Source organism: Stegodyphus dumicola, chromosome 5, assembly GCF_044657685.1.
Source record: "Stegodyphus dumicola isolate Sdum_Otavi_A_Nest chromosome 5, ASM4465768v1".
In the NCBI taxonomy this organism is placed as follows: Eukaryota; Metazoa; Arthropoda; class Arachnida; order Araneae; family Eresidae; genus Stegodyphus; species Stegodyphus dumicola.
This window is the reverse complement of record NC_140772.1, coordinates 85,762,561-85,782,760: the sequence shown is the minus strand read 5'-3', so window position 1 is coordinate 85,782,760 and position 20,200 is coordinate 85,762,561. Positions and strand designations below refer to the sequence as shown.

At 31.5% G+C, this 20,200-nt stretch overlaps 1 protein-coding gene across 4 annotated transcripts in view; it reads right to left on the bottom strand.

Moving 5' to 3' along the window:
- The window catches only part of flfl (serine/threonine-protein phosphatase 4 regulatory subunit 3 flfl), a 135,813-nt gene that overhangs the window by 80,715 nt on the left and 34,898 nt on the right, over positions 1 to 20,200 (bottom strand). For all 4 annotated transcript variants that reach the window (XM_085816846.1, XM_085816845.1, XM_085816847.1 and 1 more), the window contains exon 5: positions 19,271 to 19,894. In XM_085816846.1, the coding sequence (XP_085672972.1) occupies positions 19,271 to 19,894 (624 nt within the window). The remainder of the gene's footprint in view (positions 1 to 19,270; positions 19,895 to 20,200) is intronic.

Here is a 20,200-nt window from a genome sequence, read left to right as displayed (position 1 = left end):
GCAAAACGGAAAAGTACCTTCCCTGAATTTTTTGGTCAATTTTCGAATTCCCTGACTTTTTCTGGTAATGTGGCAATCCTGCACCATATATAATAGAATATTTTGATATTTGCTTATCTCTTAAATTTCTAGCTATCACATTCATTCTGTCAAAATTTCAACAAACCGAAGTTCAAGTAACCAAAGTTTTCATTCACAGTATTGCAATTAAGTAACCAGTGTGTATTCACACACACAAACGAAAAAAAAGGGGGGAGAAAGAAAGAAAGAAAAGAGGGGAAAAAAAGAAATGTTGCAAATTTTACACTCAGGTAACTTCCTTCATACAAAAGAAGAGGTGATTAAAAAAGAGGCTTGTACAGTTCTGCTTTCGGCACAGCTCTAAGAGTAGAATATTGCATTTCTTTTAATGGTTTAAATTTCCAAGACAGGGGGAAAAAAAAAAAAAAAAAAAAAAACCCTTAAAAGCACTTTAGTTTTAGAGAAGCAAAACTAATTGCAACTGGGACTAATGAATGCTTGGGATGATGGCACTACAAAGTGGTTATTGACCCGTGAGAAGAAGCATCATTGGGCAATAGCAGGGCTTTAGAGTGAATAACTTAAGACTAAAAATAATCTGCTTCATTCAGGAGAGTGGCACTACAAAGTGGTTATTGACCTGTGAGAAGAAGCATCATTGGGCAATAGCAGGGCTTTAGAGTGAATAACTTAAGACTAAAAATAATCTGCTTCATTCTCAGCTCTTTAAGTCAGCTTAGCTCAAAATTTAAAACTGCAGCATTTTCCCCCACCTTAACTAGTACAATTAACTCCATGTCACTTAATCTAAACACTTGTTTAACTTTTTTAACCATCTGGGCAGTGTCGAACTTCATATCTGTAAGACTTGTATTTAAATAGCATTTATTAGCTGAATTTGTATACTTACTTATTTTACTCTCCATTTTCATAAACTTCCATTTATTATGATATTTGCATATTAAATAAGGTAACAAAACAAAATAACAAACTATAATAAGCTAATATACTGCTGCGTTTTTTCTTCCTTCTTTCGTACCTACGGGTTCCTGGATTTAGAGTGAATAATGGCGACAGCACTTGATGAAGTATCAAAACACAATTTATTAGCCAGTATTCCCAGGACAGCGCCAAAACACTTTTACAGTCATCGAAGAACTTCAATAAACATGCTGAATCAATCAGCAACACAGCCTTCACAATATCAGACTATAACATTGGAAAGAGCTATAAACTAATATTCTATCAGTTTGCTAAGAAAGTGATCAAATAGCTTTTCATATACTATTAATAAATATTTATTAGGTATTATCAATAAAAGTGAGAATAAAAATGTTTCTAATTAATAATTTTTTTTTTTTTTTTTAAATTTAAGGTCCAAAATAATTGTTGTAATTCATTGAAGACTATAACAAAGTGAGTAAACTATATTTGGCATTTTTATCACTTAGAACAAATATGCAAATTTCAAAATGTGCTAATTTATAAATTCATGTGTATCTTGGGAAATTTTGAATAAAGATTCAAATTTTTTGCAAGCATGCCTAGAAATACATCTACTTTAAGATGACAAAAATTTTGTTATAACTCAAAATTTTTTCAATATTCTAAAAATTATTCAAAAATACAAATTTTTAAAATAAATCAGAAAAAAAATATTTTTTAAGTTATTGTTTAAGCTTAAATTTCAAATCATGAAAGAATAAATTAAGTTTAATTTAAAAGTTGATATTATTAAATGAATGCAAAATGTATTTATTTTTAATTAACAATTTTGATTGCTAATTTTTAAACAAATGCTGTTGTAATCTTTACAAAACTTTGTATTTTGGCATCAGTTGAAATACAGAATCAAAATATGGAAAAAATTGGCATACCTTTTCAGAAAAGTCAAATTTTGCATCAGTTGTGGATAGTATGCTAGAAGCAATAAAGTCAAATACCAAAAACCTGCCGACCTGAAATCCACATTGCCTCTCAAAATATAAACATTCAGTTTATAGGTTCCGGAAACCACAACAATGAGTACGAAATATCGAAGAAAAAATACTTACCGAATAATAATGAGTCATAACGTAAATACCAAATTATTGACATCATGATAAAAGTTTTTTTCTCTTCTAATCTGCATCGAGGTAAGAAGCCAGACGATTCACTCAATTCTTCTTTCAAGTTCACGATTCACGTTGTTATATTTTTTAAGCTTTGCTATTTCACAAGATTATTTAGTGCTGCCTTTTTCTTATCCGGATATTTTGTGGATAAATTAAGAATATTTTTAATTTCAGCCCTTTTTAATAAAATAACAGATAAGAAACACACTCATGATTTTACTGCTTACAACGTTGAGAAACGTAAATACGCTTTATTGACAGTAATGCAAAAAGTGCAAATTCTGAGAAAGATGGAGATAGGTGCATTTTATAGCAGAATCGTATGGAACTGCGATACAATTGTGTACGATACACGGAAAAATAAAGAAAAGCTGTTGAAATTTTACAGCAACAGTGATTATAACACCGGAAATCTTTGCATGAGGCGAAATTGGCAAACCTCAATGCTGTGTATATATAATCAGTTTATATATGTAATACTAATTTAATGCATATAATAAGTTATTGCAATAATGTATATAATAAGTTAATTAAATGTATCTAATACACCTTATTTGCAATTTTATTCTGAATATTATGATTTATCTTTTCTGTCCTGAAATCCGCAAAATTCTAAAATCTGCACAACCTCTAGTCCCAAGCTTTGCGGATTTCTGACTTTTACTGTACTACATAGAAATCTATTACACAGGGTGTCTAAAAAATGTAGTGACAAACTTGTAGGGAAGGTAGAGATCAAAAGGATTAACAATTACACAGCAACCCACGACCAGAAACATCAAGATAAGTGGTAGCATAGGTACAAGATAGGAAAGGCATCATGAGCACAAATGGTATAAGAGATTAATACAGCTCTAATGTTACAACAGGTGCTCTTGGCCTGACACTGACAGAACACTGATTGCTGGACATAGTTGAACAGAAGTTTCTTTCATTGTAGCAGCAGTGCAGACTAGTCTTGCAGTAAGATCCATTTCAGGCTCTACAGAATCATGATACACGATAGCTTTGAGGGCTCTCCACAGAAAGAAATCAAGCAAGCATGGAAATAGGGGAACACGACCTACCCTGCCCAATCCATCGACGTGGGAGTGATCTGTACAAATGCTTATGGAACACCCAGTCCAAAATGAGCAGGCACCCTCTCATGTTGGAACTATATGTTGCGTCTCACATTTGCTAGAACATCATTGTGTAAGCCAGAAAGACCCTAATCCAGAAAGATCCAATAATTTGTGGCAGTTATATGGGATGACAAACAGTACGGCCCAACTAAGCAGGCAGCAACCAAACCTGCCCACATATTTATTGTGAAGTGTTCTGCCACCGCATTGTGGGGTTCTCTTGAGCCCACAAATGTGGATTATGCTGGCTAAATACACCACTATATTGAATATAGCCTCATAAGTGAACAACACATAAGCTGGAAAAATTCACATCTTGGACACTGTTGCTGATATGCCATGCAAAACGCACACATGCAGGATGAGCAGCATCGGGAAGCAATAACTGAAACCTTTGAAGATGAAAGGTATGTAAGGACTCTGCGTTCAAAACACGCTATACACTGCAACAAGACATTCTTAAGGTAGAGACAACAGAACATATGCTGGGGCTGGAGTAAGTCTCAATGGCATCCAACACACTTTCTTCCATAACGACTGGACACATCAATCGTGGCCTGTCCTCATTAGTCCTACTACTTCTCAATGATACATACTCACACAAATTTCGATGCACATGTGAAAGCACACTGTGGCGTAGTTGACACCTGCCTGCAAAGCTTTCTCAATAAATTTGTTCAGCAGCTCATTGCCTTTACTTATGCACACTAAGTGGATGTCTGCAAACTTACCATTCATATACCATTGTATGCTCTTCATATGCTGGCTGCTTAAATGAGGAAATCTTCACTTTTCCCTCCAGTGCTCTCACGCAGAGCACCACCTTGCAGTGTACAATGATAATTCCAGTCATGAGTTACTATGCAATTATCAATTCTTATGATGTGCCCTACCTTCCCTAAAAGTATGTCGATGCATTTCTGAGACGACCGGTATATCCTAAGTCATGCTTTTAAGACATGAAAAATGCAAGTTGAATTTCCTTAATTGGCTGAGTAAAACAAGAGATGTAAAGCTGGTCCCCTTTTCTCTAGACAGAATACATCAACTTTAAAAGGCAAGCATTCATGGAGAAATTTCTAGGCAAATTAATTGGTGTTTACATAACACATAAGGTAATGTTGATCATTCTGCCCCAAGTTAAAGTGTTAAATTATCTATTTTTTCACCGACCCACTATCAGGCTCTTGCTATTGAGATCAGGTTAAATATTAATACCATATTTTAATTTTACAACTGTTATACTACTATATACTGTTTTTCATTTCTCTTTACACATAAATGGTTGACTAAAAATTTATAGATTTTAAAGTATTTCGAAACAATGTTCCTTCTTGGTTGTTCTCAAGTACTCTATTACCTTAAGTGATAAAAAATTGAGCAATTTTATAATCATAGCAAAATATTTTGCTGAATTTAATATATGCACATAAGAAAGATTTTTTTCTTCCTTGACAAACAATGAGTTTTCATACAAAAACACAAAATATGTTTATATATTAAAATAAATAAATATGAAATCAAGATATAATTTATTTGGGTCATTTTTTCAGTTCCAAATTTTCACTAGTTTAATTTCAAAATCAGATTTTATTTTTCTTCAGACAGATTCCTTTTTCTATTTGCAATAACTGATTAATTCCTCGAAATTTATTCATTGGAAGCTTTTTTTTTTTTTTTTTTTTTTTTTTTTTGCTTGCTATGAATTTTGAATGAATTCATTATTCATAAACATTTAAAGAGATTATCCTACATGCAACAGTCAAACACTCTACCAAAAATGCTGCATCATCTTCTACAATAAACTCATCACATGTGAAGTAAGAAATGCAGTCTCATGGTAACACACAAAATGCATTTTAGAATTAATGAGATTTTTTTATGCTTAAATCTTGATCCAATGCTAAAAGCAAATCATAAACAAACAATATACAGGCATAGTTTCAACCTCAAATTGCAACAAAGTGTTGACTTTGACCAGATAAGGAATGATGTCATCAAAAAGCATATCCAAAGGATGGATTACCATTATATTTGCTGTATGTTATGGTTTGCATGCACCCTGGGCAAAATTTTGATGATTGAAATTACTCAACTTTTATTTAACATTCATTTTCATACTTTCAGGTTATTAACATTCCTTGCTGAAAAGTTGCAAAAAGGTATTCATGAAACAAATTAGAATGCCGCCCGAACAATTATACGACAATCCATGATGTTGCCAAAAAATATTTATATAGCAGCCAGGTTTGATGTAGCATACGCATCTTGGCCTGAGTGCAATGCGCTTTTTAAAAACAAAAACAGATAGCTGTATACGTTGGCATAATGTTTTTTTTTTTTTTTTTTCCTTCTCATGCAAATCTGATCAGAAGCCAGTCAGTAGTAAATTACTGTGGTTGCCGCTGAGTAACTGATGACATGTCAGGATATATTTATAGTCAAAAGTCGTTAATTCAGATACCCATAATCCGGAATGATCTATAATCCGGATCTCAAAGCTACAAACTTTCTACTAATGCGCGTTTAATGTATAACGGACGGTATAAGCTAAGCTAAAATTATCTAATTCCGATAATGTTGCAGATTGTTCCTTACTCTTTGAATTGGATACGGCTTATTATTTTTTGCAGACTGTTCGAGCAATTTTATAAAAGTAAGCTTGAACTTTCAATTATATGAAATAGAATTTCCGATATATATTTACTACAGTCAAAAGTCGTTAATCCAAACTCATCGGGACTTTGGCGATTCCGGATTATAGATCATCAGTTTAAATCTCGTAAGATGGCATGCAGAAATTCTAAAATTAAAAAAATGAAACCGTAATTTACGAAATAAAGAACAATTATGATCTAAAGGGTACCAAAATTTACAAAAAAAAAAAAAAAAAAAAAGCTTAATATTTATTTGTTTAAGTTGCTTCGTTTTATGTGATAATACTTTCTCTTTAATTCTATAAACATACATAATTTCTTGTTTAGTTACAAAGTTCCGCTGTTCAAGTCCCGTTAATTGCTGTGCCGAGAATACCGACTAACTTGTCAATCGAAATTTTTTCGTTTTCACTAACCTCTCTGTCACATTCTTCATGTCTTTATCCATTTTTTGGAGCAATTCCACTTTTTGTTTGTTGGACATCGAAACATACTTTCGTTTTGTAGATCCTCTGGAATTTCCAGCATCGGAAATTCTATTTAATATAATCGAAATTTCAAGTTTACTTTTATAAAATTGCTCTTACAGTCTGCAAAAAATAATAAGAGGGATCCAATTCGAAGATTAAGGAACAACGCAATCATTAACATTAACTGAAATAGATAATTAGATAATTTTAGCTTACACCGTCCGTTATACATTAAACGCGCAGGTAAAAACGTATTCTGCACTTGTGCACGCGCATATGCGCAGTAGTCAAGGTCTTGGAAGGTTCTATGGAAGCAATTTAAACCAAAAGCAAGAATATGAGTAATCCAGCTACTAGATGAATTTTTCAACATTAGGTATGCACCGGATGAAGATATAGAGTTGTTCATCACAAAGATAAAAATGACTACAAACAAACTGACTAAAGTTGGATGCTACTTAGCAAATCTTTTTAAAGGATTTCAAGTCTCCGGGATATAACACAGCTGATTTACAGGTTGAAGGACGGAGTTTACGTTGGAAAAAAAGCTGAAGAACTGGTAAAGAAGAAAGTCGATTTTGTCAGGTAAATGCCGATTTAGAAGAGATCAAGTTAGGCGTATTTAATACCATTAGCACAAATGCAGGGCATAATATAGCTGGAAATAAAACTAAATATAAAAAAATAAGAAATATGAAAATAGGGCCTTATGATAGATGTAATTAAACTTGAACACCTAATTGCACAATATAAGAAAAGTTTAAATAAAAACCAAAAGTTTAAACCAAATGACCCAAAGGGCCAGTTTAAAGAATTAATGCAGGGTGACACAAAAAAAAGGGGGGGAACTTATTAACAATACAATAAAACTAAGAGTGATGGAAGCAAAACATTTTATTCATAGTAATTCAAACCTTAAAATTCGCCATTTAAGAATTAATTTAATGGAATTTATCTTTTTTTAAAAAAAAATTATGTCTTTTACATGGCATCTTCCTCAATGAATGCATTCTTGAAATCTACTGTTGAGATTTCTCATTGACCGCTGCAACAGCTCAGCTCTGGCTTCATCCTGAATTATCTCTTTTAACTCATTGAGAGTTCTTTGCCAAGTCATGTACACTTTACTCTTGAGATAGCTCACAAAAAAAAAATCACAAACAGAAAAATCTGGCGATCTAGGGGGACAGGGAATGTTATCAAATGTTGAGCCCACATGGTTACTGAACTCTCGCACAGCTTCCATTGATTGTTGTGCAGTGTGTGATGTCGCTCCATCCTGGTGAAACCAAATTTCTTGAATGTGAGGAAAATTGTTCAATTCAGGTGTAACAAAAGATTGTAACATTTAAACGTTAACGATCCGCATTGACAGTTACTGTGATCCCGTTCATTAAAAAAAAATAAATAAATAAATAAAAAATATCTGATGTGTACACCACATGACTTGCATGGAATATTAAATGATGTGCATTTTTTCTTGCATTTTATTTAAACTTATTGGATTGAATTCAATCTACTTCGTCAATAGCGCATAAACCACAATAGAGAATAAATGCACTCTTTAAAATTCACTACATTTCTTTACCACAGCAACACTCTGGCGCTAGGTTCGCTTAACAGTGTTTCATTTCATTCATTTTATAGCTCAGAATGCGCAAAATTTATTAAATCGAATTAGCGTTGACACATGTTCTATTAAAATACTATAATAAATCTAGAACGATGTATAAAAGAAATTAAGCAAACAAACAAACAACAAAAGTTTTCCACAGATGATTCAGTATTTCTCATTCAATTAATTGAGTTCTCACTTCGCGACAAGGCAAAAGTACATAAAAACTCAAAATATCTACATTAAAATTACAAAGTAAATCTTAAACATTTCCTCGAATAAATTTCAGAATGGATTAAGCATGATTTAATTCATCATACTAAAAGGTGTTATCTTTGTTGCTGCAAAGCTTACTTTCTCTAGATTGGAAACAAATATACTATTCTGCCAAATTTCAAACATAAACAAACATGGCTGACATGACAAAAATAATTAGCCTTAGTGGCACTTAAACTTTTAAATCATTGATAATTCAACAAATAATGCATGCAGATTTACTAAAGGCATAAAAACCTTAACCGGAAGATAAGAACAAATATATTCAGATATTAGGAAAAAAACTCGCAATTTACAAACATATAAGAATAAAGAAACAGACTACCGAGACGAGTAACAGAGTGGATATACATATACATATATTTATATACTTTTTTGGTGCAGCCGACTGCAACCAAAATACGAGGTGCACATCTACATGTTATAGCAATCCTATATACAAAATTTGTATGTTCTGAGGCTACTCGCTTTTAGTTATGCAAGATACATAAGTACGCAAAGCCACCAAGAAAAATTCTCTTCAGAATTCATTTTAAATCAGTTTCATATTTTTGGGGGGCAAAAGAGTCCTTACATACAGATGTCATGCAAAAACTTTGTTAAATTGCATTCGATAGCGATCAAAATGGAAATTTCTGTTGAAATATGATGGCTGAATTTTTTTGTGATTACAATACTTCCTTTTTACTTCGACCAAGGAAGTAAAAATCAAAATTCGATGATCCCATATAATGAAACAGCACACCATACTACCAACTTAATAGTGGGTACAGGGCGGCCATGAACTTCATTAGGATTTGTGAATAATTAGGAATCATGTCTGTTGCCCGTTTCACTGATCCATGGTTAATAAAATGGGATAGCATTTACTTGCTTAATAGGTCACTGTCCCGCACTACTGCCACTACAAATTTCCAAAATCCCCGTTATTCTATGTCACCCTGTATTAGCAGAAATTATTTAGTCAATTACAGATAAAGGATGTAATGCAGAAAAATTTAATTGGTTGATAAAAAGAACAGTTTCAACTTATTTATGCAATAACAGAAATGATAAATTTTGAAAAAATATATAATATATGTATGTCACTACCAGACAAAATTTTGAAAGTGAAGTATTGAAAAAGGTAGCAAAAAATTTGCATCAAAAGTATGCAATCGAATAAATTTGCCTGAATTAGAAAATGTGTTATATAATTCAATCCTAAAAAGAAATTTACTATCAGGTGCAAGTATAGAAAAGGCATGGGCTGATTTTGTAGGATTAAGTGGTAAAATGTGGATATACTTAAATAACCGGGATGAATTATGTCATACAAAATGATACGACAGACTATCATGCAAAACATGGGTATCTAAAGTGTGGCCCCAACAGCCTTTAAAATGTGGCTCAAATGCAAATTATGAAAGTATGAATTTCATAAATAAATTTAATAAATTTTCATAAATAAATTTACACATTTTTATTAAAAAATAAATGTTTGAATTTGATTCATATATAATATTCTTGGACATTTATTTTAAAAGAGTTAAATAAAAACATCTTAGTATGTCATGACGTATTAAAAACCCTCCATGTACAGCTCCCACGATTTCCACAGGATGCAAGATCCGTCTCGTAACACGGGTCACGTGAAAATAGCCTGCGCAAGTTTATTTCTCTTATTTTCAATACGGATCCTGCTGATTCATATTTCACGTCTGGTTTTGCAACTAGATGGTGCTACCGGTTTATATCATTGTAAGGGAGTACTATTGCTTCTTTTATTCTTGGCGGGAACTGTCTTTGTTATTTGCAGGGCCAGAATTTCAGGTTTATAAGTAATAACAATAAGTAAGTACAAGTAATATTATTAGCTATACAAAGCAGTTAGTATGTAGTTCAATTTATACTTTTGCAATTCACAAAAGTTCACAACTTGTAAAATATTTAAATACATACTAAAACCGTTCCATGTGGTATATTTTACCACATGAGAATTTACGTTTTTAATTATGTGTGTATCCACTCGATTTTATATTTCTAAAAATAATCAACTGTTAACAGTCAACACCTTTTTGCAATCGTTAAACTTTTAAAAATGTATACAAATTTACGACAATATTTGTATGCAGTATATTGCACAGCATTTTAAGTTCCTATTTCTTGTATCAAACTCTTAAAAGGGTATGAATAATTCATAGTCATACCTGCCAACCTCTAAAGATAAAAATTCAGAAGATTTCTCCAAAATTCAGAAGAACACGAAGAATTAATATCATGCTTTGATATTAAAAAAAAATAACAATTTATACAAATAGAAAAAAGAAAATTGTACTTACATTAGTAAATCTCAATTATGTAGTAACTAAAAAATTTATTAGGAAACATAAAACAAGAACTTAATGTTACACAAAAAAATTATTGCAATGAATTTAGAGTGCATTTTTTGGCTTTCGCCAAAAATTCTTTGGAAAACTTCCTGTCATAACAATTAGTTTCCTCATAACATTTAGCAATTAAAATGTTTTCTAGAGTTTTTGGTGAAATTGAAGAACGAAACATAGTTTTGTTTTTCTTCACAACACTGAAGACTCTTTCGCACTCAGCATTACTGTGTGGAGTTAGGAGAATAGCACATAAAACACTTGCTAGTCTATCATATTTTGGTGTACCATCAGCTCTTTTTATTCTTTTTAAGGTACCAACGAGGACATCAAGTCTATCTTCTCCAGAACTGGCAAAGTCTTCAAACCGTGCAGCAGAAAATTGGTTCTGTAGTTCATCTAAAGCATCATTATGGCATTCATTTTCTTTAATTGTTAACAAAAATGGAAATTTATCAATAAAAAAACAAATCTTTTCAAAAGATGAATTTTCAATTTGTTTCCAATTTGCCACTTCAGCATTTAAAAGAACTTCATTTTGCAAAGGAAACTTCCTTACAATGTAATCACAGGCTGAGGAAAAGTACTTTCTAACACATTGAAAAAATTTTTTCACATGATCTTTTAAAGAATTTACAAGTTCCTGGTTTGATTTCCAATTATAAGATCATTGTCATCCTTTTGATTTGCCAAACTATTATAGGCAACACGAATCAACATACTGTTTTTCACAATGGACGGTTTTACAAACTTAGTATAAAGTTCTTTCAAAAGATCATTAAGAATTTGGATAAGCAGAGGAGATTTTGGCGAAGCTGATTGTAGAAGGGTATTTACACTTTCAAAAATCTTAATGGTACTTAACACAAAACTACAAAATGCTTTGTTCAAATCCAAAGAAAGAAGATAGAAAATCCTTTCCTCCTGGCTAATAGAAGACTGTTTCTTCTTCCCTTCAACTTCTTTAACAAAGTTGACCTTTGAGGAGTCTTCTGAGCATTTTCTTTTTAAAGGGTTTGATTCTGTGTGTTGGCTTTTCCCTTTTAAAGCATTTTGATTAGAAGCAAAGTTGGTTTTCGGAATCTTATATGCCGACAAATTTGATGTGATCTGTGGTTTTGTTTTGGTCTCTTCGTGGAAATATTTTAGAAATGCATCCCACTGTTCAATAAACCTTCCCAGCGGTCTGCCTAAGGATAACCATCTCGTTCATACATGTTTCAGAATTTTTCTTGTTTCACCAGAGCACAGTTCTTGGAAATTCTTTAGGTTTTCTTTCCTTTTTACACTTTTTTCCAGATAGAAAAACACATTAATCAGAAGCTGGTCAATATTTAATGGTAAAGCAGCTGCAGCTTTTTCTGCTGCCAAATTAATTAAGTGGCATGGGCATCCAATAACAATTAATTCATTTTGTTCTTTTTTGAGGAAAGAGGCTACACCCTTTTTGTCATCCACCATGACGTGAGCATTATCTGCACCAAATGAAATGCAGTTTGATATTGGGATGTTGTTTCAACTCATTAATTACCAAGGAGGCAATCTGCTGCCAAATTAATTAAGTGGCATGGGCATCCAATAACAATTAATTCATTTTGTTCTTTTTTGAGGAAAGAGGCTACACCCTTTTTGTCATCCACCATGACGTGAGCATTATCTGCACCAAATCTTGGAGTCGGGAAACATCTGTCTGAAAAGTTGACCGGCGTGATCGGCAGTGCTTAGCGGCACGTTGTGTTCGATGAGGAATGCAGTAAACAAACACTCTGCCAAAATGACATCGGCAGCCGAATTTGAAAAAAAAATCATCCACTTTCTTTGACGTTGTCGAAGCCGAAGCATTGACTTCATGCTTTTTATAGACTTAACATGCTTCACAATGTCGCTTATTCCACCGTGACTTATGATGAAGTCACACCACGCACACGTTGCAAAATGCATAGTTATTTCCTTTGAAGGATTCTTTAATTGTTGGAATTCGGCTTTGTAGGCAGGCCGAAAATATTGAGAATACGTTTTTTTTAACTCATTTTGTAACAATGACGTATTAAGAAAATTCGAAAAAGAAAAGAGTGGGAGAAACAAGTTCAGCGCATTGGATTGGCTGGTTAAGCGGCGAGTTGGGAGAAACCGCAGGTTATTGGATTTGAAGTAATCGGTAGTTGGCGGTAAAACACGATGCAATTGGCAAAAATCGCTGAATTGGTGAAAAATTCTAAAATTTCGACAAAAATCACTAACACATTTGAAAAAGGAAAAAAATCGTAAAAAATGGATTGACTATGATCGTAAAATGGTAAAGACAAATGCATTTTCGTAAAAATTACGAAAAATTCGTAAAAGTTGGCAGGTATGTATAGTCATTATGGACATTTGCTTATAAAATTAAAATATATAATTTTTTTAGACGGCCTCCATATCATTAAAAAAAGGGTACTATTCGGTTTTGATGGCCGTAAAAATCGCCAAACTATTGTTGATGCCAATGCTGCCAAAAGTAATTGTGGCAACCCTAACGCAAGAAAGGAAGTATAATAGTAAATAACTATCTAATATTGATGTTTTAATTTAGATGAAAGGTTAAGTTCATATAATATTTCGCTACCTAGTTATCGCTAAAGCATTATACCATCTCGTTGGTTGTTCAAACATAATTTTCTATAATGAATGATGCCTTTTCTTTGAAAACATTCTCGGTAAAGTGCAGAATTGCCTACTTATTTGTTTGCCACTTTTTACAAGGGTAAAAACAATTGGATTTTTGTCAATTTTCTTTTACTTTTCAAGTGACAATAGGTCGATGTGTACATAGATAAAGTCAAGGGTGTGCGCAGTGCCATTTTTGTGCAATTCTGGGATTTTTTTAAGCGAAAATAAGTCGCTGAGTACATGGATACCGAGTATGCGCAGTTCTTAAAAACGCATCAAGCAGTGGGTGATTCTGCACTTTACCCAAAATTCTATCGCAGACTTTTCATCATGGGCAATTCCCAAATTATTAAATCCATAGGTTATCAAAAAAGGAATTAAAATCAAACTACTATTTCAATGGCATCTTAAGAAATATAGAACTATATAAACTTATGCAATCCGAAATCAACGCGCATGCTAGATTTGGCACGCTGTTAAATGGGTGTGTTTGCTAGATTTGGTGCTTTCACGCATACATTTTCGTTGCAATTTTTTTACGGCCCCCAAAACCAAATAGTACCAAAAAAACAAGCAGAACATAAAAAAGAAAAATTGAAGCTGAAAAAAAGAGTTTTTAATGAAAATTAGATGTAAAAATAATTTTTATTGAGAAGAATAGTAAATCACTTTGTGCCAGTCTTTAAATAAAGACTACAGTTTGAAACGACATTAAGTCAAAGACATGCCATACGGCATTTGCCGTAAAGATAAAATAACAGAACTAAAAAAAGAGCTATCGTCTGAACAAAATTTTTAAAAAAAGACAGCTACTCAAAATAACTACACTGCAAAAGCAATTTATGTCACAGCATATTTATTAGCGAAAAAATCAAAACCCTTTACTGATGGTGAATTTATAAAAGAATGTATGGAAAGCGTAGCAAACATAATTTGCCCTGAAAATTTTTTTCTAAAATCAGTTTATCACACCAAACTATAGCCACAAGAATATAAGAGTCTTTAAAAAGGAAATGCATCAATTTAAAATTTTATTCGTTAGCCATGAACAAAAGCACTAACACTTCTGATACGGCACAATTGGCATCTTTATCAGAGGAATCGATGAACATTATATCACAGAACAAATGGTTGCTTTAGTATCGTTAAAGGACAAAACTAAGTCTGTAGATTTATGCGATGCATTAAAAACGCCGCTGAAAAGGTTTTCTTTACCTGTGAAAAATTTATCAGCTATCATAACCGGTGCAGCCCCTGCCATGGTTGGTAAAAAGGGGAGACTTGTTAAAATGGTAAAACCGTCGCTGCCAGCAATATGATCTTAATGGCATACCATTCATTATATTGTACATCAGGACAATTAATGTGAAAAAAAAATTTTAAATGGAAATATTAAGCATTGTTATAAAAACTATTAACTTTATATGAGCAAAAAGACTTTATCATAGAACATTTCTTAAGGTAATAGGCACTGAATTTGCAGATGTTATTTATTATACAGAAGTGAGATGCCTCAGTAAGGGGAAAATGCTCACACAATTTTACGATTTAAGAACTGAAATAAAAATATTTATCGAAACAAAAGGGAAACCTGTGACTGAATTTGAAGATGAAGATTGGGTTTTAAATTTAGTTTTTTTCACTAGACTTAACAAAACATTTGAAAGATTTTTTGAAAGATTTAAGTTTGAGATTTCAAGGAAAAAATCAACTTATTAAATAATATGTTCCAAATAATAACAGCATTTGAAAGAAAGTTACAATTTTGGCACAATCAAATAAAAGATTTGACACATTTTAGTACTTTGGCTGCACATAAGTGAGTTGCACATATGTAAAATATGCTGCATTAAATTTTGATTTAATTCAAGAGTTTGAAAGTACATTTAAAGATTTTTGAAAAAATGAAGAGTACTTCAACATATTTTCTACCCTATTTTCTCTGGAAATAAGTAAATTACCTTCGAATGGAATGCACTGAACTGCAAAATGACATTCAACTAGAAGAAAAATTTGAAAATGTTTCTTCACTGGAGTTTTATAAAGATTACCTAGCCCGCAATAAGTATCCTAATTTTCACAATCATGCTTTATTAATGTCTTCAGCTTTTGGCAGTACCTATATTTGTAAACAAGTACTTTCAAGAATGAAGCATACAAAAAACAAAAATAGAACAAAGATCGACAAACATCTTGAAAATGCATTAAGAATTGCAACCTCGTCTCCTGAACCCGATATTGATTTGCTTCTTCAAAAAAAGCAAATTCATTCATCTCATTAATTTTTTCCATCTTTACGAAATCCAAATTAACATACCTATACATATCAAATTCAAATTAATAATAAAAAGAAGTTAGTTTAACAAAGCAACATAGAGCTAAATTTTATTTCAATTTGCTAACAAATATTGTATGCGTGGGCCCACAAATTTTTTTTCTTAGAAATGTGGCTCTCAAACGGTTACCGTTTAGACACGAATGATATAAATCAACGTAGATACACACAAACACACACAAAAATGTTACAATACAGAAATAAAGTAGACATAGAAAGTTAAATAAAGTAGACGATGCAAAGTTATGGCACTGATGATTTTGCCAATTTGATTTTGATTATATTCAGAACACTAGTAAAAATCAAAGCATGAAATGGTTACCAAAATAAAGAAAAACAATGGAGAAGTGCGACCCATGTATCATTGAAATCTAAAACCTCTAAAAAGGCAGAATACCTAATCTACTATATCTGGGCGGGGAAGTATTCCAAAGCATGGATAATATGTGCAATTTTTTATATGAATTGATAGAGTTAAAGACCCAAATATACACACAAAACCTACATAATCAAATACAGTACAAAGTTTTTAATCCGGACTTCCATAATCCGGAATGATCTATAATCCAGACCTCAAAGCTACAAACTTTCTGCGCATGCGAAGCGTTTACGCATGCGCATAATATCTTTATGTATGCACATGCACGCTTAATGTGTAACGGACGGTATAAGATAGGCTAAAATTATCTAATTATCCATTCAGTTAATGTTGCAGATTGCGTTGTTCCTTAATCTTCTAATTGGACTTGGCTTATTATTTTTTGCAGACTGTTAGAGCAATTTTATAAAAAGTAAGCTTGACTTTTCGATTACGTTAAAAAGAGTTCCGATTCTGGAGCTTACAAAGAGAAAGCATGTTTCGATGTCCTACAATCAAAAAATGGATAAAGGCATGAAGAAAGTAACAGAGAGGTTAGTGAAGACGAAAAAATTTCGATTGACAAGTTAGTCGGTATTCTCGGCACAGCAATTACAGGACTTGAACAGCGAGATTTTGTAACTGAACAAGAAATAACGTCTGTTTATAGAATTAAAGAGAAAGTATTAGCACATAAAAAAGCAACATAAACAACTTACATTGAAAGAAATGTTTAATAAAATAAACAAATAAATATTAAGCTTTTTTTTTGTAAATTTTGATACCCTTTAGATCATAATTGCTCTTTATTTCATAAATTATGGTTTCATATTTTTAATTTTATAATTTCTGCATGCCATCTTAGCAGATTTAAATTGATGATCTATAATCCAGAAAAACACCTAATACGGAATCGCCGAAGTCCCAACGAGTCTGGATTAAGGGGTATCAGAAACCCCTAAACCAACAATGTTAAATTGGCCGTTTTCGATGTACCTTTTGTCAAAATCTGCTGTAGATACAAGCTTGAAATTTTTTGTAATTAAAGTATACCTATCTGATTATACTGAAATGAGCTTTTGAAACATTTTGAATTTTAGAGTAAATTACATAATATTTTGTTAGGCATAGTAAAATTTAGCACTTTTCTCACAACAAAAAGCACACTTCAGTATATATTAGGGAACCTAAGAAACAAGCCATAAAAAGTTTAGATACATACCTGCGAGCAGTAGTTCCTTAGAAAAGGTACACTGAGTATAAAAAAATCACGTTTGGAGAAATTAACACCTAATACGTATTTTTATGAAAATTTTTATGTAAAAATCCTCATTGATCAAAGCAGTAGATGACAAATTAAAACTAGATTTTTATACAGTTCTAATTTTCATAGAGATTAAAGAATGGTATTTTTAGAAAGATAAAAGTGAAGAGAATTTGAAAATCCAAAAATCCAAAATCACAATTTTTTGAAGATTTTGGGGTTCAACACCCCCTTAAAAGACTTTGTACTGTACTTCTAAAAGTTTTATGGTTACTGTCACTGGGGTGACTAATAATATTTTTTTGTTAGTGACATATAAATATAAAAAATCTCTTTAGATGCTACACCACTTAAATACAATTAAATGCAATCACAGTGAATGTTGTGGTGACCACTTGTAAAAATCAGCAGTATAACTGAAAATATAAATATCAATACTAGGCATCACCTCTCTACGACAACCATTTCCACAAAAGACTAAAATATCTGGAACCATGTGCGGTCATCCTAGAGAGGATTCACTGTAATTCTGTCAATTCAGGATCATGTTTCTTCCAGGACAGTAGAAGAAACTAAAAGAAATTTAATAATGCTGCATCCACAAGGGCTGCTAAAGGGGAAAAATTTACTAATAACAGCTTAACTTATTTGAAAATTGATTACTTCTGCAATAAAATGAGAAATAACCAAATATTTTTCAAAAAAAAAAAAAAAAAAAAAAAAAAAAAAAAAAGGAGAAGAAGAAGAAGAATGAAAAGGGTGGCAGAATTCTTATTTATTTAAAATGTGTAACGCTGTTAATGATGACATAGATTCAGTTTTTTAATGATAAATTATATTTTGTTTTCTGTCTTTTTGAATAAATATGCTAATTTTATATTTATTACTGTTAGGAATTGAAATTCAGCTTCAAAATTCATCCAAACTCTCAGACTTTAGAGCAGATCTTATATTAAGTACAAAAAAATGTGCACAGATATATGCACATATTTATATTACTAAAGAAAGGTTATTGTAGACATAAAAATTAAACTAAATATAAGCATAATGAAAATATACAAATTAGTTAATACAGCAGTGTTATATATGAATAAAATATACATAAGTTGATATTAATAAGTAAAAAAGAAAAATTATTTTTTTCTAGCTGATGCCCTCTCACGAAAGAAACTTGCTAAACCTGCCAAGAAAATATTTTTAAAATTCTGCTTTACTCTGACACTATTTGTGACAATACATAAAATCTTGTATGAAGGAAAAGAATGCATCATTTCTAAATTTCATATGCACTGGAAATTATATTTGCATTTAAAGTTCAGCAAGATTACAGCAACTTTCCTTCTATTTTGAATTTATCCACTCATCACAAAAATTTCAAAATGTTATTACACATGATTGGGAGGGGGCAGCTACGTTATGTTTGGTGACAATGTTTTTATAATGATGTAACTTTATCTTTTAACTATTTTTTCAATTTTACTTTCTATTCCTCTTAAATAACTTGGTATTTTTGTTACCGATATGAACAGAAATTCAGTTTCAGAATACATAAATTCACAGATGTGAAACAGATCACACAGTTATTACAAAAATACACACACAAATACATATATCCATATACATGTGTATACAGATATATACTTCCAAAAAATTATTGCAAGCATATGAATAAGTTTTTTTAATTATATAAAAACTAAAAATACTTAAATTAGTATTATAAGTGTTAATTTATGAATAAAACATAAATAAAATAATATAAACATAAATGTGTTAAAAAATTAGTTTCCTAAATGATTTTTTTTTCCTGGCTGTTTTACCCTTTATGGAAGAAACTTGCCAACACCGTTATCAATTTTATAATTCTGACGAAAATGATATATGAATGATTAAAATTAATATGATACTCAAATAACATAAGGAATTAACTAATAAAAAAATGTTTAGGTTTTAATGCTATGAAAAAATGTGAAGAATAATATGCAACTAAGAGTAAAGAGATGGAAGAAAAATAAGTCTCTTACTTGTATAAGGGATACTATTTCAACTTTGTTGAAGAATATGAAAGAACTTAAAGTCGATAACATATTCTCTTCAAAAACTGAAGGAGTAGGAAAACAAACATCCTGAATATACTGGACGCGATATGTCTGATGAATTTTTGCAATAAGTTCTTGATTTGAAATGGGGATGACTTCCTTGAAATGAGAAACATTACGTAAAAAATCCCTGTGTCGTTTTGGTACGGGTGACGAAGGATCATATTCAAGAACACCAACAACATCAAATATAGTGTCTTCAGCAAACATCACTTCAAACAAAGCATTTTTGTTAAGCATAAATATATTTCTAAAAATTTCAAACAACTGATGTAGTCCTTCAAGATTTTCTAAGTCCTCACACATGTGAAATATTTTTAAAAGTTTTTTGATGTAATTCTCTGATTCTAAAATCATTGCTAACTTCTCCCTCCGTGCAGGAGAAGGTAAGCAACTACTAATTGCTTCATTAACTTCCTCTAATCTGCTAAGTTCACATGGTGGTAGTTCTATAGGAGGGGCGGAATCGGACACATCTTCAAAGCGCTCATCTTCAGATTCTTCTACTAAATCTTGAGTTATGTCAACTGATGGATCCTTACCTTGTACCTATGGGATAAATAAAAATGTAAGACATTTTAAATGTTAAAACTTTTAATGCATTATATTTATCCTATGAGTTAAAACAAAAAATATGACCTAAGCCTAAAAAATTAACTTAAGAACAAAAAAAGATTTAGCAATCTTATCTTCTCTAAATGGGCAGAATTTGGTATTCATTACTGTAAACAAAGCAGTGCTAGTACACAGAATTTTTTATTTTTATGTAACAATCTAGAACTCATTCTCTTCATATAAATGTATAATATAATAATTTAAAATAACAGGTTATTAACTTGCGTGGATTTTTGTTAA